At 39.1% G+C, this 27,247-nt stretch overlaps 1 protein-coding gene across 4 annotated transcripts in view; it reads right to left on the bottom strand.

Annotated features, from left to right (window-relative positions):
• Positions 1–24,227, bottom strand: part of PIK3C2A (phosphatidylinositol-4-phosphate 3-kinase catalytic subunit type 2 alpha) — a 51,338-nt gene extending 27,111 nt beyond the window's left edge. Inside the window, exons 1-6 of one of the 4 annotated variants that reach the window (XM_051803937.1) lie at positions 24,125–24,227; positions 11,759–12,927; positions 5,873–5,979; positions 4,060–4,217; positions 1,050–1,170; positions 231–342 (exon numbers count right to left, since the gene is read on the bottom strand). In XM_051803937.1, coding sequence (XP_051659897.1) covers positions 231–342; positions 1,050–1,170; positions 4,060–4,217; positions 5,873–5,979; positions 11,759–12,847 — 1,587 coding nt within the window. In that variant the 5' untranslated portion in view covers positions 12,848–12,927; positions 24,125–24,227. Of the gene's footprint in view, positions 1–230; positions 343–1,049; positions 1,171–4,059; positions 4,218–5,872; positions 5,980–11,758; positions 12,928–23,594; positions 23,736–24,124 lie in introns of those variants that run through there. The other 3 variants (XM_051803938.1, XM_051803940.1, XM_051803939.1) reach the window with 3 other exon arrangements.
• Between the last annotated feature and the right edge of the window lie 3,020 nt (positions 24,228–27,247).

The raw sequence follows: 27,247 nt of genomic DNA, 5'->3' as shown, positions 1-27,247 counted from the left end.
TGCATACTTTTTCCAGATATAATACTTAGTCTAATATAAGTGACATTACCCATATTTGGATTACCTGCCCTGTGAAAATTCAGTTATGTATTTCAGTTCCTCTTAGTACGAGAGGACACGATTCCTGACACCAAGTAGACCTACTAACTTGTTAGAACAACTAGGTTACACTTTAGATCCACCAACTCTGATGCAAACTCCCAACCTCTTGAAGACTAGCAAGTACTTACTGTCCGTGCCAGATCGCTGCAGATCGCACTGTGGGTCAGGAGCTGCAGTTTGATTTCTGTGTCCCACTTCCGGCAGTTCTGGATATATTCATGACTTCCTATGCAGTGCTTACTGTTAAACAAAAGCAAGCTGTAGTCACAACAGAAATATGCAGTGCCTTTTAAAAATCTCACATGAAATATTTAAGGCAACCTGTTGCCTCAAAGTAAGGAAGTGGTCAATCAACTCCCACACCACACTTGATCTGATTTTCACTTCTGCAGAAGTTTTGATACACTATTACAGACACCTGTATTTTTACCAAGGCTCTTACCTACAGTGAGTAATACACAAACCAAATATTCTAACCCAGAAAACAAATGGGGTTTTGTAAACCATCAGTTGTTTTTGTTTTTTTTTAAAGAGCCAAAACCCAAAATCAAACCAAACCAACCAACAACCAAAAAACCACAAACCACAAAACCCCCAGATTATTAGAAAACAGTAGATTTTTTTCCTGGTTGCTGGGATTTGAAGAGCAGCTGAAAACTACAAGATCCATCTATGGAAATGCTCTCAAAATCTGCATCTGAAATATGCTCTGTTTGTGTTCAACACAACAGATGGCAGATTAGAACATATTTTTAGGAAGGTGTTGAGAAACTACTTTGATGTATCCCAGAGCAACTCAAAAGACTTCTGATCTTTGTGCAAAGAGTGACTCTTCTACATTTTTAAGATTTCTGCCTTCATACATACAATCACTAGAGATATACTTTCCAGTAACTGTGTCATGAAAAAGCATGAAATTAAATATTAATGAAAAGGAGTTTGCTTACTTCTGTAAAACTTCTTCTTGGCCACAGACTTTCAGGATATAGCTGCCAATGTCCACTTCATTCAAGTCATCATGCACCCAGCAAAGTGCCTGCATTATTATAAGCTCAACAGGGGAACTCACTGTTTAAAGAAATTACATCTAAAAGTTAAATATAAATCTATAGCGAGTGATACCAACTATTATTCACTCACAAATTGTAGTTATTTAATGAAATTGGGTTTTATATTTGTTGGAAAGACTCTTATGCTTCTATTGTCTCCTAAATGTCATAGTTTGAGATGTTCACTTTTTTCTCACAAAGAAAGGTATCCCATAAAACTAGCCTGTTATTATAAAAAGCCCATAAATTTTTTAAAATTAGGATATAGTGCAGTCACTTGACCAGAGGTACAAACACAGTCTGCAGGACTGAAGATAGCCTTTTTTTTTTATTATTATAAATTTGCCATACTTAGCAAGGACTTCAAATAGGTAAGTGATCCCAGAGGCACTTAAAGTTTAAAAATCATTATCTGAAGAGCTGGAGGTGGAACTCTTCTATTTGTTCTGCTTTGGAAGAACTGAATATCAGCTGCAGCTGAGGCAAATCCTACTGAAAGTGTTTTTTACTTTTTCCTTTCTCTTTGTCTAGTGCAGTTTCCACTTTGGACAGAGCAGATCTCAGCATCAGCAAGCCTTTGCAAAAAGCAACTCTTAGCTACCAGTATGTTCACATCATGTTCCAAATGCTTTTTTTGAAAATAATTTCTCTTCTATCCAGCAACTACAGAGCAAAAGAAATAATCCCAGTCAAACTGCAAATCCATTCCTCCACACCCACCAGCTGTCACTGATGAAAAATACACAGATATGTTTTAATAACACAAATGATTAAATACAAAATGCTCTCTAGCCCTCTCTCCCTAGTTTCCAGCAATCTCCTGTAAGTCATTTACAAACAATATCACTAAGTGCCTCAAAATCCTCTAAAATGCACTGTATAAAAGCAACTTAATTCAGATTGGTTTTTTCCCCTCCAGGGACTTTCCTAATTTTCTCAAATTTTTTTTTTTTTTTTAGAAAGAAATATTACTGTTATGGTGGACACACAGTGGTAATGCTACAGTATTTTCCACAAGATAACACGTGCTTCATACAATTAACAAATTATTTGGTATTACAAGCACAGAGGTATCTGACAGCATATGAAAAATGACTGTGAAATTCAAGAGCAAGGAAGTATGAATTCAGAAACATGATTTAACTCATTAAGACTGTTTAACCTATTATTAATCTAGAGTGAACCTGCTGTAATACCTTCAGCAGAGAACATGGTAGTTGAAGAGAAAAAAGATGCAATGATAGTTTATGGGCTGCAGTCACAGGAAGCATTGGCAAAGGTCTGCCAGCCCCAGAAAGCCCAGGAAAGTAAGACAAAGATAATGGTACCACCTTTTCCCTGCCCTACCTCAAAGACATTCATTTCTTGCTGACACACGACGATTGCTCAGATAGACTTGTACTTCTACGTAAAGTCTAATAAATGACTACAAAATGAATCCAAATAAGCTCTGAAGTTCATCTGTTTCCCTCCTGGTCCTTTCTACACACTGAGCTGTCAGAGCACTGAAAGGCTGCAGTTCCTTCTGAGCAAGACTGAAAGGCATACTAAAGCAAAGCAGCAGGATGCTAAGGTATGTAATAATTTGACCAAGAACAGAAGGAATTAAAGGTAGAGAATAACTTTAAATATGCCTATTACTAGTCACATACCCATCTTTCATCAGCTATGGAAGACAAGTAGTTCTACTGTGATAAGTTTCAGCATCAGAAAAAAAGGAAGAGAATACAGAGCGCAAAGAATAAGATATGTGGGGTTAGAACTCAAAACACATTCCAAGCTAGTCAGAAAAATAATAGAAATAAAGGGCTGAAGCCCTAACATTTTACTTACTCTAACAAAGCCTTTTGTAGGAAAGGATTAAGCCTGTTATATTAGAAAAGTATAATCTTAAGGATTAAGAGCAGAAACCCTTCCTAGGCTATACTTACAATCTCCCTCATTTCTTAACAAAAGATTATTACATCACAGCAGAATAAATAAAAGGTCCAGCAAATCAATACAGGATGAAAGCATTGAGAGCTCCTTTCCCAAGAGAGCAGTTAGTTTACATGAGTAATACAGCAACTCCATATCTTTTGGGAACAACCAGCTCTAAGGCATCTACACAATTACAGGTCGAGAACCAAAGGACAAGCAAACATCACAGCACAGATCCACTGTCAGGAGGTTGCTCCTGAGGTAATTTATTATCATATATTTTATCACCAAAAACTGCCAGAAGCTGACAGCATGCAGAGTTACAGCCTTGAATACAAATGCCATGAAGTCAAGACTGCACAGAGTATATGAATGTATGTACAAGGGAAACCTAAAAGGTCCACCCCAAACCAATATTCCTGGTTACCCACAAAACCAGGACAGCAGGTTGCGGCACATCATGACAGTATTATTGTAGTGTTTCTGTTTATAAGTATATATTGAAGTCAAATAACAGATAGTTTTAGTGCTTATTCTTATTTTCCAGCAACAATTTGTTTGAATTTTTAGATGGGCTACAGAAGTCTATTTAAAAATAAGTTAAGAGTATTGAAATAAAAAATTGAACATTAAGAATCCCAGTCCTGATGTCATCATCCCCTCAATTACTATAAAGTAGGTCAAAGTTTTGAAAAACTGTTTTATTCTATCCAGCTGTGGATAGAATAGTGCTTCTGGTTTGCTTGACTTTCCTTTTTTAAACTAAATGTTTCACTTTGTCAACTTCTAAATATTTTCTAATGGAGGCACTGACCCAGAATTAGGTCTTTCCTCAGTTACCTTTTCCACATTTCCCACAAACAATCCATGCATCTGAGACACAGGGATTAGAAAAAGTGAAAGCCACTGGCCTAGGCTCAGTGTACAGTCTTAAGCCATCATTGTAAGTCTTAAAAAGCAAACTCCAGTTTAAAAAGCAGAAACATACCATCACAAGTAAAAGTTACTGGTTGCTGGAATTCTTCGATTTCTATGGAAACCTTGATACTGGCACTCTCCCCACTTATATTTCTTTGCAGCATGATTGGACTCAGCACAAAGCCTGGGTTTGTTTGCTGATTAGAGTAAGGAAACTTGGTCCTCAATCTGAAAGTAAAAAAGGTATATGAAACATTGCAATGGAGAAGTCTAAGACTAAAGCAAAAAAACATGGTAATAACCACAAGCCAGGTAAAGACTACCTTTGGCTCTCTACTTAAATTGTATGTACAAAACACCATTTAATTTTTCTGCTCTCCACAGAACACTGCCCACAATAATTATACAAGTAGTAGTTAGACAGGAAAAAATCCTAGCTTATAATTAGGCAGGTTTTCCACATAGCTTCAAATATTTAACAGGTCAATGCTTACAGGATATATCCATCTTCTGAAGAAGCAAAGCTCTAAAACAGTTTTTAAAAATGTAATTTACATCATTTACGAAAAATAATTTTAAAAACTAATAATTTCTTTTATGCAGAAAAGACAATAAAACTCTTCACATATTTCAATTTTTAGAAGTCTAATCTGAATTTAGATGCTACGCAGAAGGTAGTTATTCCAAGTTGTGGAAGTTGAGAAAGAGGCCTTAGATAAGGGAATGGCTTTTATTTAGGACACAAACAGTATAAAACATTCCCCTATTTGTGAATAGACAGTACTTTGATAGCTGCTTTTTATGGATAAAATAATTTAACTCAAAACTTTTATCAACATTAAAGTGGTATCATGGGACATTAAGAACAGAACTCCTCTATAAGGGTCATTTATTTCATCATCTTGATTACTAACAAAAGCAAGAATGGGAAAAATACCCAAAACCCTCTAGCAAGAATTGTCCAGTCAAAAAGCCATCAGTATTTTAAGCACTGGGTCTTGAAAAAAAAGGCAACAATTAGATTTAACTAGAAACTGTTGCAACAAGCCTATTTTACATGAGCTTTTTCTTAATGTTGTTAATCAGTAAGTTTCACAAGTATATGAATTCTCATTGTTTTATGGAGTTTGCTTTTATAAACATTCCCATTTTAATAAATAGCTACTGTCCTTCAGATTCAAAGATCTCTATTTCCTCCATTATTTCTTGGATTTTGATCTTGAAAGTTAGAAAGGCAAGACTCCTAGTTTGTCTTCTCTAGGAAGAAAGCAAAAAAAATAATAATCTCTCATTAAATTGTGGCAGTAAGAAAAAAACCACAGAAGGAGCATTCTGTCATCTTCTTTGGTGTGGCCTTTAAGGAACTTCACCACCTGATCAAAGCAGTGACAAGTTTGAAGGTTTTATTTGTTTAAGTATTCCAGTTGTGGAAGCAATAAAAATGAAATCATTTAAGGGTTGGAAAGCCAGGACTTAGTGAGGTGCATCAGCTAAGAAGGAAAAAAAAATACTTTAAATTCATGCAAAAAAATTATATTAAAAATAGACAGAAGGAAATACAGAAAAATAGTTTGAGGATAAAGAAGTGTTATAAAAACAAGGGAAAAAGTGAGAGGAAAGTCATGAGACCAAAATAATGAAGAGGCCATGTGATAATCCAAAAACCTTAGTACTCAACGTTTTAGCAATTTTGCTGCATTCTTAAACGAAACAGGACAAAACCAGGAAAAACTGGGATAAGAAAAGGAAAAAGGGCACATACTGAAATCTGCCTCATCAAGCAAAAAGAAATGTAGGACTATCCCTGTCAAGCTAAGTGAAAATGAGTCATTTAGCTTTTTTTCTTCATTTTGAAAGCTTATTTGTATTCAGTAATTTCTTACTTCATAACTGCTTGAGAAAAAGCTGACAGCTCTTGATTCTGTCCTTCAATTGCTTGGAGAAGCACATTTTCTGTCAGCATGCCAGTGGTCCCATTGTCTTTCTGCAACTCAAAGATAATACAGTATTTAAACAGCTGCAAACATATTTCTATAGCCAGCAAAGCCCCATGTAGATAATAAATTTTCATAAGTCTAAGGTTATTTTTGTGCCTACTGCTATATAGAGAAAAATGTATATAATCACTAAGTTGAAAAGTAAAGATTCACTGGACCTTGACAGAAGGTAATTTATTTACAGCACCACTATCAGTTAAGATTAAGTTGCAAGCATAACAGTTCCTGAGCTCTCAGCAGAGACCTCAGCATTAGAATTTGGCTAGATTTGGTTGAACCAGAGGAGGAAGACAGACAAATGTTTTTTCCTCCACTTCTCCAATTCAGCCTTCAGTATAGTTCCAGAAAGAGTCATTACAAACCAGTTGTTCTCACGATTACCTTTCCCTACAAAGGAGGAAAATACAAGTTGTACACTGGAAGGAAGTTACACACTGCAAGGAAGTAGCACTCACAACATGAAATTCAGGACTAATCTCGTGGTATCAATTTACTGCTGTTTTTATCCTTTATGCCACAGGCATCCACCATCTCCCAAAGTTGCAAACCACAATCTTTAAATTATCCAATCTAAAAAACAACTGCTAAAAGAGAGCTGAAGTTACAAACAACAAAATCTAATAAACTTTAAAAATCCAACAAAACCACAAACAGAGATCTGCAGCAGTTTTTAAATCTGTATCTTTTTCTGGTCCAATTCACAACACAGCCACAGAACTGCTGGAGTGAACAGCAGAGAGAAGCTGGAATAACCAGTGGGATTGAGGTGGAAGTCAGTTGTCCATAGTCTAACAGCCACCACTGGCCTGAAGGATTCATGTAGCTCCAGCCAGACACTTCCTGAAAGAAGTTGAAGAGTTTGCTCATGTCCAACCCAGAGTCATTGCACACAGAGGATAAAGGCTTCTGATCAGTTATCTTTTTCACCCAAAGCTTCTACAATGCTTATAGAAACTTTTCATTCAACCACAACTCCAAAACCAAAGCAGACTGCACAATAATTTTTCTAAAAATCATCACGACTTATTTATACTTAAAGTAGTGATTAATTACTTAACTAGTAAGTGGGTTATTTATTATTAGCCAAAATAGTCAGCTAGGCAACTAATGTCATTAGAGTTTATCACATAATATAGTTGAATTAGACAGTCTCAGAAAAGGGGTCAAATCATGCAGAGCTAGTGACTGTCAGGTCTTTTACTTTTAGCACTTTTTTCCCTCCAAATTAACTTGTTACACAAACTTGGAAGAGATACAACCTAGAATTGCCTCTTGAATTGCATTTAAACCTAGTTATTTCAGCTAAAATATTGGTTGCATGAACAATGATCAGTCAAAAGGATAAATTCTGTGTAACTGGGGATTAGCAATACCAAAGGGGGCAATTAGAGCAGGAAGCTGTAAAGCCACAAAACCTGGAATGAGCTTCACGAGCATGTATAATACCTTAAATTAAAAGGGTTCTTCTATTCTAACATCTCAGACAAGTTCTGTCATATAAAAATACTTTAGGGCAACTGCAGAACACTTGTTGGACTAACCCATGCAACTCTATCTAGTACACATACTCTCTAAGCAATTACACAATAACAATACAAAAAAATCACACAAGGAAACAGGAAGGTGACCAAGGGAAAGGTAAACACTTTGAATAAAAGTTCAACTAACTGTTGGTCGGCACTCAAGACAAAACTCAGTCATTTCAAACCAAGTAGCTGCCTATTACAAATGTTAAATTCTACTGAGGAACTCTTTTTAAAGAATACTGCAAATAAGTACACAAAGCACTATGCAACCATAGCATAAAAGCACTACAGAAAAGGAATACTTGAAGTCATACCAGTGATGCAACATCTCCACTTCATGCCACTATATGACACTTTTGAATACTTAGAGCAAAATCTGCAGGCTATTCTACTGTTAAATTCAGTGAAGTCTGGGGAACTGCAAGGCATGTGAACACATGCAAGTTCAGCCAGGGTAAACAATAAATTCTAACCTAATGAGCAAAGAAAAAAAAGACTTTGTTCCCCATGGGTGACCTCAGGGTCACATTTGGCTAACGAGAGAAACCTAATGTTACTACAGATATGCAACGATGGACAATATCTCCTGGTGGAAAAATGAGAACATTAAATACCTCCTTGCTTTTTAGTTGAATTTCAATACTAAGTTTTGATCATTTTTGGGAAAAAAATTTCAGGAAAAAAAACAACTGAAAAACCAAGAATTCTATTTAAAATCCACTAGACTCAGATGGGTTTTGAGCAACAAGAAGGAGTTTAATTTCTTTAACTTCCAGAGGAGCCAGTCTAAGAGGTGCAAAAGCTATCAGTCAAACAGGAAATAACTTGTAAGAAAGGGCTTCAGGCCAAGTAAGATAGATAGTTCATATCAGCACAGGCTGCAAAAATAGAACAGGTCTGTAAATACAATTACTCTGAACAATGACAAGCAAACCCAAAATCCAGTAATTTATCAAAAGTCATGTTAAATAAAATCCCACAAGTATATAAATTCACAAGATTCTTCAGCTCTGTGAAAAGGAAAGGAAGAGAACACAGCACATAAAATACAACAAAATTATGACTTTTGCCTCTGCTTTCAGAAAGAGTGACAAACACTGAAGTATTTAAAGAGGAATACTTCAAATACAAATAGATACATCAATTGTATCATAACGAACATGATTCTTGATACAAATAGATTCTTCTATTTGATCAAAGCAATCTCTTGATTCAGAGACTAAGCAGTCATACATTTTGATAGAATCAAAATATATGACTAGAATTTTTTACTAATAGTTTTGTTTAAAGGGGCAGTGAGACCGAGTTATTCAGAAAGGGTGGGGGAGAATGATCCAGACCAGTTAAGATGCAAGACTTCAGAATACACTTTGAAGAACACAGATACCTGGGGTAAATTGGATAGAATACAAGAGAGCTGCCAAGAACAAGGGCTACATAACTCAGCTTCCTACTATAGTAGGTGGAAAAATATTTAACCTTGAAAAGCAAGTAGAAGCATGGGATAGGCAAAAGATACAAGAGCCAGGTTATGTTGCAAAGGTATCTATTTGAGAGACTCATCTGTAAATCTATTAATTATCTTCCTTAATAACTTAGCAGAAATGACCATGCTAATTTATAGTCTTGTATCATCAGCTAATCTCATAATACAGACTAGAACTGGAGCCTGGTGCCAAAACTCGTCAATCAGAGACCAGAGGAGAAAAAGTGGAAAGTAAATCTCAAACCTTCAATTGGGCATTCACTTCAGAAATCTGCTATAACCTAAGAACTTGTTTGAAAGAGATGGTGACTACAAGTTTGATATGGGTTGTTGTGATGCCATGGTGAATAAAGCAAATGCAATAGAAGTGTATCAAGAAGGATGTCCCTACCTGTAATGAGCATTTATTCATGCTGCTGTACAAGGCACATGGCACACTATGCTCTCAGATAGAGAACTAAAATTCTCATAAGCCATCTTCAAAAAAACATGACATAAAAGGGAAGCTCTCACACAAAGCTTGCAGTGAAAGCTGACGAAGTCACTTTTATAGCACATTGAGGTAAATATCAAAATGATTCTTTTATCTTAAATGCCTGCTGATCTACCCTGAAAGAAGAACATTTGCTAAGAGCTAGTTACAAATGCACTCTGCTGAAAATAAGATGACTGATTAGGACAGTAAGGGTCCGAAACAGCCTTTAAATCAAACGTGGCAGGAGGAAAAAGACCACATGTGAAGGCAGAGCTTGAGCTTCATTTATGAACCAATTCCTATGTGACATGCAAATAGCAGGAGACTGGACCTTATGAACAGGAGAGCCCCTTTTAAAACCTGCATTCTTGAAAAAAAAATGGAATTTATAAAACCAGATTTCATTCAGCAACAGTCAAATACTTCTTCCTACAGACAACACCTCAGAAACACTGTGATCCAATACAGTCCAGCTATTACCATCAGCAGCTGCATTACAACCAACCAAACACCACTGGAAAACTGACAAACATAACACCAGATGACATAGCAAACCGAGAAGCAAACTGCTATAGAGCCCAAATTTACATGCCTTTCCAAATACTAGGAAATAACTGAGTTAATATATCACAGTTCAACTGTGGGGGAAAAAAAAGCAAAATTAAGTCACACCCAAGATCTACACATATGCAATGCTAAAAATGTGATCCCATAAAAACAGAGGTAAAGAGTTTTTTTGGGTTTAGGGGGGTTTTTTTGGTCCTTTTCTATGAGCCTCCTATTAAACTTTTGCCAGGATAGTGACAACTAACCCAGAAAAAACAGGAAATCCTTCAAACAAGGGGCCAAAAATTTCACTCCAGTGGAAACTCAGACAGCCCTTTAGGCCAAAGTCTAGTAAATATTCGTATTTCTGAGAAAAACCTCCTCCACTTTGGAGGTGGGGAGGGAAGAATTAAGGAGTAATTTGGAAAATATCCTTGACTGATAACGGTTGGGTTTTCTATGGCATGTCCCTAGCCTATTAAAAACACCTAGAAAGACAATACCTAAGAGTCAAAACAGCTGCAATCCAAAGTCTCCAAGGCAAACAAATAGTTTACTCCTCCCTCTCTAATCAGCTTCTACAAGTACAATTTTTTTCTGCCATTACCATCCTTGCCAGGGTGCTGGCTCTTCCACTGAAGTCTTCTCCTTCAGTCTTTCTACTCTCTCTCTACCAAAAAAACCACCCAAACAAATAAAACCCCAGAAGTATTCTCTAGTGAGCTGACTAATGTCTTGTTTTATGATGGAATTATCACAGAAAGAATTTCAAAATATAGGAAAAGTTAAATAATCTACAGCCATTTACTGGACTTGGAAAACAACAGGATGCACTTATGGGGGCATAATTAACCAGATGAGATTGTGACAGTATTGATCACCTGCTACACACTTTAGTTTTGACACAAACTGCATCTGCTCCATGTCTAAAGATATGAGTGTCATAACTAAAGCCCCTGCTGACAGTTTTGTCTTGAATATTCCATTGAAGTGATCCTGATCCTAGAGCACAAGTCACCTTTTTGCCCTGCCTGATAAAAGTAACATCACACAAAGATGGTTTCCCTTCTTCCAGAACAGAAGTACAGTGTTTCTGACCCAACAGGCATCCCACCATCCAAGACAGTATAATCAAAAAGTTCTCTAGCATTCTTGCACAGAAGGAAAGCTTTCTGCCTACCAAAGTGGTCCCATAAAAGGCTGCAAGTGACACTAGGAAAGCAGAAAAGATCTTTGACTATGCCACCTATCCATGCTACCTTTTCTAAAATAAAATAAAAACAAAAAAAATGCTGAAAGGTTCAAAGATAAGGAAAAAAAAATTTTGTTTTTTTCAAAATCAAAATAAAGGCTGCTCAAGATAAAATTTTCAGTTCTTAACTCACCATCCTTTTATTTTGCAGTATCAGGTGAACTACTCATAAAATTTAAATATTTATCAATAGGATTTAAATACTTAATTGTTCTAAATCTTATTTCCATTTTTTATAGGAGTGTGTTGAAAAACAGCAATTTCCTCAGTAAACACGGAAATGTTACACAAGGGCAGAGTTATTTTGGAGATAATTCAGTAGTAACATTCAATTTTCTGAATAGCACTAATACATATGCCATAAGATCACAGTATCTGGACACTGCTCAAGCCAAGTAACAAAACAAACCCAGACCTTAAAGTGTCTTTAAATATTGTGATTAATCTTGACTACTGTACTGCAATTTAAAGATACCAATTTACATACCTGTGATGTTTGGCCCTGTGACTTTGCAAGTGGAGTTGTTCGCATGTTTAAGGACTGGCTCCTTGTGACTGTTGCTCCAGAAGATTTCCCATTAACTTTTCTTTCCAGGTGATAATTTACTAACAGCTTTTCTTCTAACAGCACAGCCTCCCATGGATCTTCAGCAGTCATAGTTGAAGCCCTCTCTCCATCATTCTCGGCTTTATTTAAAGTCTCCACATTATCCACTTTCGGTTTACTTAGGGGATCCAAATCTAACCAGTCAAATTTACTAACATCCCCACAGCTTTCCGAGGCTGGCAGGTTAGAAACTGCAGACTTTATAGCAGTCATTTCCAGGTCTGTGCTCGACTTCCCATTTTTCAGAAATTCTGAAGTGCTTGCAATTTTGTCAAATACTTTTGCCATTTCTGGTGTGAGTACTGGAGGATATATAGGTAGGCTTCTTTGTGGATGGAAAGGTGTGGTAGCTGCCAATGGGTATGAAATGTATTGTGACTGTCTTGGAAGACCAAGATAAATAGGCTCTCTGGAGGGATAGGACGACATACTTGGATGGAATCCGTTGTGAAAGACACCAGTCTGTTTTGTGTAAGAAGCTGAGGTGTAAATAGGAGGTAAAGTGCATGTCACAGGTGCTGGTATACCAGGTGTCCACTGTCTCCTCTGACCCGCAGGCCCAAGATAAAATTGCGAAGACAAAGACGGGCTCAAAATAGGACTTGCTGGTAATGTAGGTACTTTACTAGATTCAAAATTTTCATCCAGCAGCAGTTTCTCTAGTTCAGCATGTGTAAGCTTCTCTATGTCAATGGTACTTAGTTTATCTTCCATGCTCTTGGCATCAGACTCTGGAAACACCATGAGGTCATGGTCCTGTTTGTTATGAGGCTGTGCTTTTTGTCTGGGGCTGCTTAAAGAACGAAAGGTTTGTTTATTACCAGCTACACCTCTTTCCTTCTGCATCTTGGCTAATGCCTCAGCTTCCATCTGCAATGCCTCCTCTTTGTCCACGTCTTTTGACCTTGCGGCCGACAGAGAAGGCGACGAGCGCTGTTTGAACCCATTGCTGCTGGATATCTGGGCCATGCCGCAAGAGCAGATGTCCAATTAAGGCAGCAACACTCCCCTGGTTGTCTACTCTTGCCTTCAGAATAGATCTAGCAGACCTAAAAGGAAACGAAACATTAGAAACGTAGAGAAGAAATCATGTCATACATCACCAACTGACAAGGCCGCATATGCCCTTCAGAAACCCAGGACATAAAATTTTCAAGAGACCGATTTTTATTTGTCTGCGGGGTGTCAAACTTAAAAGGAAGCCACAGAAATATATCCACAATATATCCATAATCTTTGAATTATGCAAGACCCATTTATTTTTCTTACTCTACCCACTGGTAAATACTAATAATTACTTGGTTTCTTTTTGCACCACTAAACCCAAAACAGAGAAGCTCCCCTTCAGGTACCTAGTGGTTTTCAGATTTGAGCAATTACACAGGTGCAATCTTGGAAGTAGAAATCATTCTAAAGACTATACAAATATCTAGCATTGATAAAGCACATTATCAAGAGGACTTCCAGCTTACTTCAACAGATTACAAAAACAACAGACCTTTCAGACTGCTGTACCATGATTATAATGGTCATAATGACACTGAAGGACCTCTCTTCCTTTGGAAAATATTGTACTTTACCCTCTTAACAAGAAAAATAATGCTTATGAAATGCTATTTCTTGGACAAGCAAACTGAGCTATTTAAGTACAGCTGCTCATTGAGTAATCTCTTTAACAGCCCCTTAAGGAAGTGTCATTCACTACTAGGTAAAGGAAGAAACTCTGAAAGGTCACTTTTGCTTAGGGCCACCACCACTACAAATCCAGTCTTGTGCTTAGGACTACAATAAAACTTCCCATATTCACCACAGTATCTATGCCTCTCTATTAAAATAATCTTGTAAGAGATAACCACAAGAACTGTGTTGTTTTTCAGTGTTAACTTCTGCTTTATTCTACAGCTTTTGCACACAGTTGGGTCAGAGCTGAGTCCAGGAGATGTCTTCAGCAACAGCTAGTGTGCATATCAAGTAGCAAGATAAAAATCAAGAATAATGAGTTTCTGCTAGGAAGCTTACATAATCCGCAATCCTCATTAAAACACAGTTTCACTGAATTGGATGAGCCCTACAGATGCAAATCATCCTGAGTTTTAAGTCATGCAATGATCTACAAATTAAGAGTTCTCTGCAGCAAATAATGTAGATAACTCTAAACTCTTTATGATCCCTTGTATTCACACCCATCAGAAGGGTTTGGATTTTGGGCTGGGTTTTTTTTTCCCTCCCTGAATCAAATCAGAGATATGTGCTTCAAACAAAGTGATGGTATTTCTCTGTATTCCCCACATGGATAGCAAGATTCTCAACAGATTCTCTAAATTCTTAAAGACTGGCCAAGTTTTTGTTTTACCTGCTTCATTTCAATGGCTTAGAGTGTGAAGGACAGACATGTTCATAAGAGGTTCTACACATTTCAGCCAAGTCTGAAGACATAGTCAAGTGAAACCCTTCACAAAGCAAAATTAAAACAGAAATGATGTTACAGGTACCAAGACAAGATTCAAACCAAAGAGGGTGTCTCCAGAAAGACTGAAACAATGACAGATTAACAAAGTAAAACCCTGAAAATCACACAGCTGAAGTCTTGGGGCATAAAGTCTTAATGAGAAGCTTAGGAGGTCACAGGTATGTATCCATGCCACAGGATAATTATATAAATGTTCAACACAGACTGAGTCTACAGAAAAAAGCAGACACCAGATTCTTTCTGAACAATACACTAAGCTGCAGAGTTTGACAAACATTAAGCCATAAATATTGCCTTTAGGATGAAGTTCTCTCTACTGGCTATCTGCAGAGCTGAGTGTTTAACCCAATCAGGGAATCAATTAAAAAAAAAAAAACACAAAAACAACCAAACAAAACCCAAACCCTTTTGCTGAGTTCCTTTATAGATAGTGCAGGTCTCTGGTCCCATTAATAGCACAGCTGTGGCCTTCAATTATTTACTATGCTCCTGTTAGCAGGGCAGTCATACTAAACCTTCTCCTAAAGATATACAGAACATTTTGTAGATGGTCTAAGCCTACTAGCCACAGATAATATCCTAACAAGAAGCCTAATATACTTGACACCAACTTCTCAGACTGCCTAGAAAGCCAAGCAGGCTTTAATCTCTTTATTAACTTACAGATGGTTAAAATTGCTATGTCAAATTTTCAGATGCAAGGACACCCTGACTTGTGAAGTCCTCTCAATAATTCCTACCTGGTTTTTCCAAGAAGCAGCAGCATGAGGTAAGTGCAGTTTTCATAGTCTTGCTGTTGCCTAACGATTCTAAATAGCAGTGGGACTTTTTTCTGAATTTTATTTAAAAAACCAAAATAGGATCATACTTTCTGAGACTATTCAGAACTGTTTGGGCCACAACTCTGAAGATTATCAGTGCATTCTGGTGCTGCTTGATAATTACAACAACAAAACCCAGGTCTTTAAAAAATTAGGAAGCCTTATTTTTGTGCTGAAATCAACAGCCTTGATCTCCATATTGCCAAGCAGTCTCCTACTCACAAGGAGTCACTGTTCCACAAAATCACAACTGCAGATAAACATACATTCCTTAACACTCAGAAACATGCTGCACAGCTATCACAGCACATTCATTCATAACATCCAGAGAATCCCAATCACTCAATAACTGCTTGTTTATTTTACAATTTTACATTAACAGTGCTGTATTTCTGTCAGTGGTTTCCAGCATTCAAGATAGAAGTGGTTATCTGAAAAATTGAATTTTAGTTTTTAGTTTTGCAAGACAGCCTCATCAGCATACATATACTTAACTTGATTGCTGTATTTAAGTCCTGTCCTTGGGAAATTTCTAGAATCAAATCAGTGTATAAATTTCTGTCACATTCTATAAGTAGACTGCAGGTTTTTTCAAACATTTTGAAGATTTTAAAAAATGATAAAAAATCTGATAAAATTGCAATAGTTTTGGCAAAAAGTATTTGCATGCCAGTTTTAAGCAGTAAATCCATACAACACATCAGAAGAAGAAAAGCTCCCTCCCTAGGCATAAGCATGATTAAAATACCGATAGACCTTCTTTTAAATACTAACTACACCTCACCAGTTAACATTTTCATGTAAGTTCAGCTTCGCTTTGAACCTCTCACTTTGTAGCCATCCAAGTTCAAAGCAGAGAGTGAGTAGAATTTAAACTTCTCCAATATTTGCAAACAGAAGGGCAAATTCCATTAAGACCATCTATCAGCAGGGAACTCCTCTCACTCAGAAGACTGTTTCAGTTCAAATTCCAGAAGCCTGAACCATTACTGACTGTGCCACAGGAACTCAGCAGAAGTTTGCAACAAGTGGAGGTCATCAGAAGACCTAGCAGTAATCCTTACAGAGTCAGGATTGTTCTCATCTCAACTGCTGCACACTATTTTAAGTAACAGTAATAATCAGTTTTCAGCTGCCAATCTATTCACCTTCAAGAGCACTACTCTTGCCAAGCACTCAAAGAATGTGAGAAACATTTCAGTTTTTTTTCAATGAAAGCTGGAAGCAATTGAAGAGATTGTTTTATCACTTATGAATTTCTGTTATAATCTGCTACACCACATATTTCTCCCCTAAATTTGAAATTAAACAGACACATTCATACTTAGTATGAAGTCATCACATTTATGCTGCCATACTTCACCAATACTGCCTGCTTTGTTTAAAAGCAAGTCTAAAATCTCAACCACCCAATTTATCTGCAGCCTAGATGAAGGATAATCTGTCTATTGCAGTGAGACTTCATTAACTTCAAGCAAATTCTCCTTTAACCATTTGACCAGTTGTGATCAGACATGAGTTTGCAGACCCCTTTGGCTCCAGCCTAGCAGAGTTTCCATAAAAGCAAAAAATTGGTGACAATATTAAATAAACGTGTTTAGAGTCTAAAGTTAATTTTATATCACTCAAGTACCTGTGTATTGCTATGTAATTTTGAGTATTGCCCATCATTCGTTATTTCAAAGGAGTAAAATGCACTTAAATAAAAAGGCAGCAACAAAACGTTATTAATATCAAGAACCAAGAAACTACAACATGTCCAACCATCTCCTTCAGATCAAAACCTCTACATGGAATGGTAATTAATTTCAAACCAGATTTTCACTTACAGTGTTACGTTTAAAAAAAAAAATACACATATACTAACTTAACAAATACATAAAATGGAACCAGGAAGAACTTTTTTCCCAATAATGAATTTATAGGTTTGTGGTAAGAAACTTCAGGGGAACCAATACAGGACTTTCCACCTCTACCAGGACAAAGACTCCCAAAATGTAAATTAGTTTCCTATCTTAATGATCCAGGGATGACTTTGTTAGACATAAATCCTGTTACCTTAAGCAGAGGTAATCTCACCATATGCTCATGTACATGTTAACATTCTTCTCTATTTAAGATGAGTTGCACAATTTTCTCCTCAAAAAACCCCATAGCTTGTAATATTCTATTTATAATTTGTTCTAGTGCTATGCAAGAACAGAACATATTATTTGGTAATTTATTCACAAGAAGTACTTTATAGTTATCACAAATCAGTGCACATGAATTCCCTGGAGTCCAAGCACTAAATACAGAAGCAACGATAACAAGTCAGGCCATTTCCTGCATTCCTTATAAAGTAATACCCTGGCATACAGTAGCCAAAGCTTCCTCAAAACAAGTGCAATTTTCACAGTAACTTTGAAGTAATTTTGCCATTACTTACAAAAAAATAAACATATTTGAGGCATTTGCCTAACATGGAATGATAGCTAACTTAAGAATTAACAAATTTTGCCTGCATACCAGAGACAGCAGCAGTTTTATGGGATACCAGGGAAAACTTAGCAAACTACGACAGCCGTAATATACTGTGGAAAGTACTAACCATCTGCAAAGGAATTCATAGCGAGACATTTGCCACAGCAGGAAAACTCTTTAGCAAGAAAAAAAAATAAAAATCAGAAGCACTTTGATGTTTAAAAGCCCTCTCTGCCAGATGCACTCAAATTGCTACAAACAGAGAAAAAAAATGAACAGATATTCATGACATGACTTCTTGAAGTAAGGCTGTTATTCTTTTAAAATACTGTTAAATTTAAATTGGAAGTTTCTCAATCATGTGTACACATGCACTTCCAAAAGATCAGTGTTTAAGCTATATAGTTCTAACATGCTATCTTTCCACTAAAAACTTAGTAGCTTCTTTAATCCAGTCATTTAGAAAAATTAGAAAGTGCCCCCTTACACATGAGATTAAGACAGTTAACCAGAAGATTGAATCTATTTTGTTTCATGTCACATCTACAGAACCTTCAAATGAAATTTCACTAGCTTTAATACAGGTGCAATTTTTAACTGGGCACAAACTCTGAACCAACACTCAATTCATTTGTTTTACTCAAATCATTCAGCTCATAAAGCAGGAACTGCTTCTCAACTTTGATTTTGAAATTTCATCACAAAACCTTTGATCTTGAGGGCTAGGCAAGAATAGGATGTTTCTAGCACTAGAACAGGAAGCCTCCAACTTCAAGATCTTTCAACATCAGCAGCAAATCCCTTGAAAAATACACCCCCTGCTCTTTCAGTGCTTATAAAAGCTTATGAAGTGTTCTACTGAAATCAATTTTCATGCAGGACACTGTGCAGAGGACCATTATTTTATATGCCGTACTTTTTAACTGTAGAATGTGGAGTTTTTGATCAATGTTCCAACAAGCATCTGTCATGATGTTCCAGCCAAACCTCAGTGTAGGCAGCCACAGCTACCTACAGATCATGTGTTTTCCATTGCCACAAAGTACTCTTCCCCTTCTGGAACCAGGCATTTGCATCATTAGCCCCTGCAAGCCATTCCATCAGTAGATGTGGATACATCCAGATTTGCCACCACAGGTTTGCAAGCTTATCCAGCATATTTGTGCTGTTATACTCCTCCCCTCAAATTCTGAATCCAATCACCATTTCATTTAAGTCTGTTAAAGAGATGGGGGTCTTAAAGATAATTAAATTCCATATAAGTTTTATAAAAGCAAGCAGCCAGACCCTGCCAAGAACACCGGGTGTCACAGCTAGAAGAAAACTGTAGCATGTGCTCATATTACTGGACACTGCAGATTTATTAGCAGGATAATCTTTATAAATACTTGAACTGTGGTAAGAAGCCCTTAAAGCCAATTTGTGAAGACACAAATCAACAGGAAACTTGGCATCAGTTCCATCAGCTGCAGAACTACTCATCAACCTTTGTATCCCTATATTTCTCCCTATTCTCTTCTCAGCTCTCTAGCAGCACACCTGCTATTCTGTTCCTGCCCAGTATTGTCTTGATGCAGGTACCAGAAAAAAGCAATAATCAAACTGATGGCATCTCAGGCTGTTTCATTCTGATATACTGGGCCAAGATTGTTTTTTTCCCATGCCTTACAGCCAAGCTTATTACCAGCATTGTTTGACAAAGGCTAAGAATTCTAGTTCTGTTGCAATGTTTCTCCTTACAGAATAATACTTTCAATTGCACTCCCCGTGTTTCAAAAGTTGGCTTTACAAACTTTTTACTGGTTCTCTTGCTTTACAGACACCTCTGAAGTTGTGCTTTTCTCCACGTCACCCTGACTATTCCCTATTTTTCCCACCAATCCCTCTTTGCAAAGGGTTCTTGAAAACACTCACGCAACACAAAATATTTCATACAGAATCAACGTTAGCTACTGGCTTAGGTGTTTTGGTTTTTTCTATTCTTCCATTTCTATTCAAATATTTTGATTCCCCCCCAGCTAAATAATCAGTGCTGTAATCCCTGATTTGCAAAGTAACTTTATTCTGGAATATCACTTTGATGGAACAATTAAGACTGGGAGGGGCCTTGGTGGGGGTCTCTAGTTTCATTACCTGCTCAAAGCAGGGTCAGTTATGAGAAGGTGACAGGGGTGCTCAGGGCTTTATCCAGGCAGCAATGCCCAAACACCTTTCATATAGGTTTATAACGTTCTACAGCACAGACAGAGGACCATGTTAAAACACATTTTTTCTTAAGTTACATGCCTGAAGTAAGCCCTGAAGATATCCTCCTGATGTCACAAAACATTCAAAATGCAGCCATCTGCAGGAAGTTCATGATGCAAGGTACAGTGGCTGTTAACACAGGGAGATGAAAACAACCCTCCACCACAATTTTACTCCCTGTGCAGCAGGGCATAGTACACACCTTCAACCAAACATAATCAAAAACACGCACTGAGACGAAACATTGACACCACAGCTCTGGCCCAGGTTTAAGTCTGTATCACTGTATTAGTATCACCCTACCAGTCTAACCAAATGCAATTCTGCTGCAGTAGCCAAATTATTTCCACCACTTGCTTCAGCAGATGAGTTTCCCCTCAGGCAGGAAACTTGCAAAGTTTCAGTTATAACCAGCAGATGCTTCTTAGTCAACAAACCTCGCATTCATAGAACTCTATGAAGCAGAATTGCTGATTATTAATTGACAGAACAAACACACAATTCACATGTACCTTTTTGCTTTATCCATTAGAAAATACTAAATGCTTATTACATGTATTGATTCAATGATCACAGGGTTTTGTTTGGGTTTTGTTTTTGTTTGTTTGTTTTTTTTTAACAATACGCAGGTAGAAAACTGAATAGGGTGGCTACACCCTGTCAGACCAAAGGTTCATCTCATCCTTATCTTGTCTCTAAGGGTGGCTTCAGAAATGCAAATAGGAAAAACCTAAACCAAGACAAGCATGTAATGACACTTCCTCAAAATACCCTTCTAGTCCCCACTGATTTGCCACTCAAGTACTTCCTGAATCCTGAGGTAACTTCTCTAAGATTAAGACTCCTGATGAACTTTTTCATCCACAAATTGTCCAGCCGCATGCTGAACTCATCTAAACTTTCAGCACTCGCCTCATAACTCAGCACTGCCACCATGCTCTGCTCTTCACTGTGACTACAATCTAAGCAGAAGATCACATCAGTTATTGATGACCTCTTCTAAATGCACCTCCTAAAAATATCACCTACAATATTGAAACCTACAAGCTAAATTATTTACTCTAGGTCATCATGCACTGCCCAATCTGCAGACGGGAACCAGCGACATCCTCTCAGCACAAATACCATGAGGCCCTCATACACCATGTACTGCAAGCTTCCAATTGTGGCTGGGTTTTTGTAAGTGATGGTTTGTTTGTAAACTTCAAATTACAAGTTACATGAAACATGCAAACATACCTTTGCCCTCGATTTCAATCTCTTCTATGAAAGCACTCACAAGTGGCCATCGCTTGGAACAAACTAAATCCTTAATCTAAGGAAATAATGTCAGGTTGCATTTCCAAGGTACAGACTAAGGTACAGATTAAAGTAATATTTCTCATAGCTTTTTTAAATGTGAGCTTTGAGGAAAGCATTTTATTCTGCAACTTCTATAGCTTGAGTGAGGTTTATCATTACTGGAACGCTTTGAAACATTCCCTCCTTCCCTTCCATGTCTGGAAACAACTTCATCATTCTCCTGCAGCAACTGACTTCACTGTGACCTCCTCGCCTACAAAGAGGCTGGATGATGCTCTTTAGATGACTGATTTTATTGACCACTGTTGATAAAAACTGAACTCTGGTTCTGGTAATTAGTCACACATCCACATCTTCTGCTTAAAATGGAGCAACATGTTTACAATTACACTTCCACGAGGCAAACAATTTGCATTTGTGATGTACTGCCTCATTTTTAAGTTTGTTGTACTATTCTAAAAATAAATAAATACCAAGTAATTTCTGCACTGACTGTAAACACTAAAAGACAATACTTCTAAAATAAAAAAATGGAACGTCATCATCTGAATATCATTAAGGCTGACCTTAAAACATGTACTATATTTTATGAATTCTAGTCATGTTAGCATTATACTTACACTGGCCTACCTACCAGTACTAATTTACTGCAATTTTTAAAGCTCCCATAAGTCAGCCTTAAGATTCTTTAAGAGTTTAAAGGCAAACAGTATACAATCCTGCTCAAATAAAATTCAAATCTAGCATTAGTTTCTCTAAATAATCCCATACTGGTCTGGTTTTGATCCCACATAAAAGTCTAACACAACAACAACAAAAAAAAAGCTCCAAAACATCATCTCAGCATTTTTATTTCTAAAACAATGTAATCCAAGTTTCTCCAGCTAGACAGCAGATACAACAGCAGAACCGGATAAGAAATCATCAGTTTCAACTTAGTTTGAGAAGTAAGAAACAAAGGAACACAAATTCAGAAAATATTTTTTTAGTGCATCATTTTCTATTTAAGGCATTTAATTATCTTTGTTATGACACAGAATGCTACTCAAATCAGATAAAAATAACTAAATAATCAATTTCAATACACTGACTACCTAAACTGATGAACATTTGTGTTTGAGTTCTTAACAATGACAATAATAACCCAAAGGAGAGAGGAACCTCAAGTATCTAAATCAGGATTACTGTTGCATTGTAATCAAGGAGGGCAAATCTATTTTATTAAATCAGTCAAAATTTTAAATCTTTTTTGACATCTCCCATGTATTTTTTAAAAACAATCATCTTTAAGAGATGTAAAAGAATGTAAAGGAAATTTGAACATAAAAAAAAATTCAAATACAGTACACCATTTAAGAAGATGGGACTCTAAATAACCTATTAGTTGCCTAGTTTGTGGTCCCGTCCTCAAAAGGGCACTTTACTTCAAGTATTTGTCAGTCTCTCTGTGTTTTCTCTCAGTGCCTTTATCTTCTATGCAACTTTCTTTCACTGCCCACTTTCTCCTACTGGCTTTGCTTCAACTTGCTTTTAGAACAAAAAACACAACCCCAAAACACAAACAACAGAACTTGGTGGCAATTACAGTCCCTTTTCCCCCCTCCCACAAATATGCTAAGTGATCTCCAATTTAAGTGATCTCAATTTAAGCAACTTCTCTTTCTCCCAGATACATAATAAAGTTTTTTCCAGGCCCACTCTCAGTGTCAGGGGAATGAAGGAAACAATTGCCTTCAAAGACGACAAAGCCAACTAACAAAATACTTTTGTGTGTCTGATTTCATTTCCCCTGCCCCATTTCTGCTTCCCCTTTGGATTCTTCATAAATCATCCACCACTACCACTCCTGAACACAGATTATATTCTAAACGAATATTGCACAATATCTTGTACAAACATCACACGTTTTTTCTTGAATTTTCAGTTCCGTTTGGAAAGAGATCTGCATTAAACACGCAAGGTTCTTATTTAAAACGTCTGCAACTCTCCTCTACCCCAAATCAGTTTGTGCTATGCTCTAGCATCACACTTGTAATAAGTAATACAATGACTAGGAAAACCATCTTTTTTTTCTTCCAAACTCTTTTCTTCTGAGTGCATCTTACGCCACATCCTTTTCCCAACAACAGCATAGCTGGACTGGGAGGTTACTTGTGCTAACAAAGGTGCAGGTATACCGTTTTTATTGTGTTGATGCAGAATAATAAACTCGATCGAGTCAAGAACAGTAAGCCAGTCACACACTTCCATCCATCACTAGTAATTCGGAAAAGCTCCCGGAGGAAACAGCAGAGCTGTTTAAGGATCAGCTCTGTAAACATCCAACTTCTCTGAAACCACAGTAACGCACCAACCCGGGGCAAGCGAACCCCCTCAAAAGCCAACGAGGAGACGAAGAAAAGGAAATGTAAACCTGGTGCGTTCTTCCAGCGACCGCCAAGGTGCCCCCTACGCAGGGCGAGCCTCCCCAGGCTCCCTGCCCCGTGCCGGTGACAGCTCCCCGCACCCCGGAGACTTCACCTCGGGTCCAAAAACCACCCGCGGGGCGCGGGCAGCTCCCCCGGCCGGCTCCGCGCCCGGAGCGGCGCCTCTCCAGAGCGCAGTTCCCGCTGGCAGCACGTCCCGCAGGCAGAGCCCGCACAGACCCCGAGCGGCGGGGACGGGACGGGCCGTGCGGGGACCGCAACCCCCGGGCCCCGCCGCCCGCAGGTGCCGCCCGGCAGCGCGGGCAGCTCCGGCAGCCGCCGGGGCCGGGGCCGAGCCCAGGCCGGCAGCGGGAGCGCCCCGAGGCCGAAGGGTCCCGGCGGGGCGACCCCCGGGGGCAGCGGGCGGCGCGGGGCAGGGGGCGCGGGGAGCAAAGCGGAGCGCGGCGGGGCGGGACAGGGACAGCGCGGAGTCCCCGGCTCGGCCCGACCCGCGGCGGCGGGGGCTGCCCGCGCCTACCTCGGCCATTCCCCCGGTCCCGCGGCTCCCGCCGGGAGCGCTCCAGGCTGCGGGCGGCTCCCCCCGCCCCGCCGCCGTGCGCTCACTTCCGCCGGGCGCGCGGGGGGGCGGACGCTGCGCTCGGCCCGGCCCCGGGCCCGGCCCCGCCTCACCTGGGCCCGCCCCGCCCCCGGCCCGCCCGGCCCCGCCCGGGGGTCCTGCCCCGACGCGGGGGTGGCCGAGCCCCCGGGCCGCGGGGCCGGGTGGTGGCGCTGGGGTGACTCTCCGTCATTTCCTCCCCTTATCGCCCGATCTTCCCAGGAATGCGCGGCATGGCTGGGAACTTGCTCAACGCACCAGAAATGTCCGTCGGGGGCGGGGGGGCCGCGGACACAATGGACTTCCTCAGCCGCCGGGAGCGGGGGAAGGGCCGGGGCCGGGGCCGGGGAGTGACGCTGGAGGAGCCCCCGGCACACGGGGCTTGGCTGGAGGGATAAAAGCTTTCCCCGCTCGCCAGTTGCCGACCCCGGTGGTTTGTTCCGCTGCGTTCTGTTCTGTACCACTACACAGAATTTTGCTTGGTTTAACTTATGAAACTTCTTATCCGGCACGGGCAGATCCCGGTTGTCAGCTCCAACCTTCTTGACATACCAAGGCTTTTCAAAAAAAGACCAAATATTTTGGTTTGACCTTCACAATAGCTTCAAAAGAACATAATGCTTTGGGTATGCCCAAAAGTATTGCATGTGGGATTTTATACAAAGTTTAGACAATGGGCCTTTCATAAGATCAAATTAAAAGTTGTCATGGGCATTTAAAAGTAACAATATGATTTGTAATGTAGATGTAAAAGAGTTCCAGAGGGAATAACTTTATATTCCATCCACTCAGAGGATACTACTTAAAATAAGCAAAGATTTCAGTATTTTATTCAGCACTTTTAGCACACCGAAATTCTGAAAAATACAAAACACTTAATGAAGCGTAGAAGACACATGAAAAAGTGTCACATAAATGAATTAACAAAAATTAGTCAGAAATACATTGCTGACTGTGATTCTGTGTGATTGTATATAAGCCCCACCATTATAGCATCTACGCATTCTCTATTGAATAAATCTTGACCTGGCACCAGTAAGGTCAATGAAAGCCCTTGCAGGTGATTTCAACAAGAGCAAAATGTAAACTTGGAAGGCTGACACAAAATATGTTCCTGGAGAAGCACCATAGGCATGACTCTTTAATTACACAGATTAAAAAATTAGCAGAGTTCTTACTACCCTTGTGATCAGACTTTTTTCAGGCTGTCAGTTATTAAGAGGAGATATCAATCCTTTCTAGTGCCATTCCAGTATTGACAATCAATAAGCCAATTCTGCTCCAGGTTTGAATACAGTAGAAGAAAACTACTTTTCTCTCAAGCTCTACGTTTCTTTCCAGACTGTCTGTCCAAATATACCTTCTTTTCAGGCTGCATTTTAGAGTCTTTCTCCTGACAGTCATGTCTCCTTGCCACCTCCTCTGTTGGGCTCCTGTGGTGATCCTGGCCCCAAGAGCACTGTGTTTGGAGGAGTTAGTGACCCACATAACAATCAGACTGTGCTGTGCTGCCTGCCCTTCAGACCTGTTTTGTCTCCCTTGGCCACAGGATAAACTTTGTAGCCCATTATACCGAGAGTTTATAGGCAGCTCCCACTTGCTACCAGTGATTGCACCATCTGCGGGTCCTTGGCTTTATCCAAAAGTGCAGCAAGATGTTCCCATGTCAACACCCTTTCCGTTTGTCAGTAGAAATAATGGACAGAATTATTGTCTTGCAAGAGAATCCTGTAACACCTGACATGGGAAACCCTTTTCCAGGAATGGGTTCTGTGGAGCGTGCTGTGCCCACTTGATGCTGCACAGCTGAGGGTTCCCAGCATATACAGGGTTGTAGGATTATCTGTGCTATCCTCTCTTTCCTCACAGTGCTGGTTGTAATAAATAGCAGTTCAAATGATACTTCACAGAGGCACAGTGCCTTTCTTACTGGGATTGTCAAAGACCAGCAGCTCCTGGTGCAAATCAGTACCATGGTGCTTATGCTGCTTTCCCCTTCACATGCAGGTCACATTAATTGCTCCCAATTACACCTCCAACTCACTGGCCACATGGTTTAGCCCTGGGACAACCATTTGTCGATGTTTCATCCATCTCTAACCAGAGGAGCATTAATCTGCTTAGACTGAACAAAAGGCAGCTGCTACATCCAACAATTTCAACAAGATCATGTTGGAACTAACATGAGCTTTAAGTCCCTTCCAACCCAAGCCATTCTATAATTCTATGATTCTACGATCATGACTCTTTTACTGATCACTATCCATAAGGTTACCTAATATGTGACAGTACAAGCAGGTCAAATATGAATTGTACTAGTTGAGATAGGAAAGATTATTTGGTTCATTCTGTGGATTAGTGCAGAATTTTAGACTATTATCAACCCTGCCTCCCAGTGCCACAATAACTGTAAGAACCTTCCATGTCTTTCCTTAGAAATTATTTCATTCTTGTCAGAAATTTTTCCTCTATTCTGCATTTATTTTAATAATTTAAACCCATGCTTTTTAGCATTATCCCTTTTTTTTTCTTTCAAAATGTTCTAAAGATACTTTATGTTAAATAGGTATTGATTTCCTTTTATTGTTCTGAACACAAACTGAATGTGCTGTTCCTTCATTTGCTTTCACAGAATCATTAAGGTTGGAAAATACCTCCAAGATCACCAAGTCCAGTCTTTGACCAATCATCATCTTGTCAACTAGACCATGGCACTAAATGCCAAGTCCAGTCATTTCTTGAACATCTTCGGGGATGGTGACTCCACCATTCCAGTGCCTGACCACCCTTTCAGTGAAGCAATTCTTTCTGATGTCCAACCTGAACCTCCCCTGGCACAGCCTGAGGCCATTTCCTCTTGTCCTGTTGCTGGTTGCCTGGAAGAAGAGGCCAACCCCCACCTGGCTTCAACCTCCTTTCAGGTAGTTGTAGAGAGCAATAAGGTCACACCTGAGCCTCCTTTTCTCCAGGCTAAACACCTCCAGCTCCCTCAGCTGTTCCTCATAGGACCTGTGCTCCAGATCCTTCTGCAACTCTGTTGCCCTT

Source organism: Manacus candei, unplaced genomic scaffold (genome assembly GCF_025592945.1).
Source record: "Manacus candei isolate 608988 ecotype Guabito, Panama unplaced genomic scaffold, ASM2559294v1 h1tg000060l, whole genome shotgun sequence".
Taxonomy (NCBI): Eukaryota; Metazoa; Chordata; class Aves; order Passeriformes; family Pipridae; genus Manacus; species Manacus candei.
The sequence above is the reverse complement of the archived record's forward strand: the minus strand, read 5'-3'. Positions and strand labels throughout refer to the sequence as shown.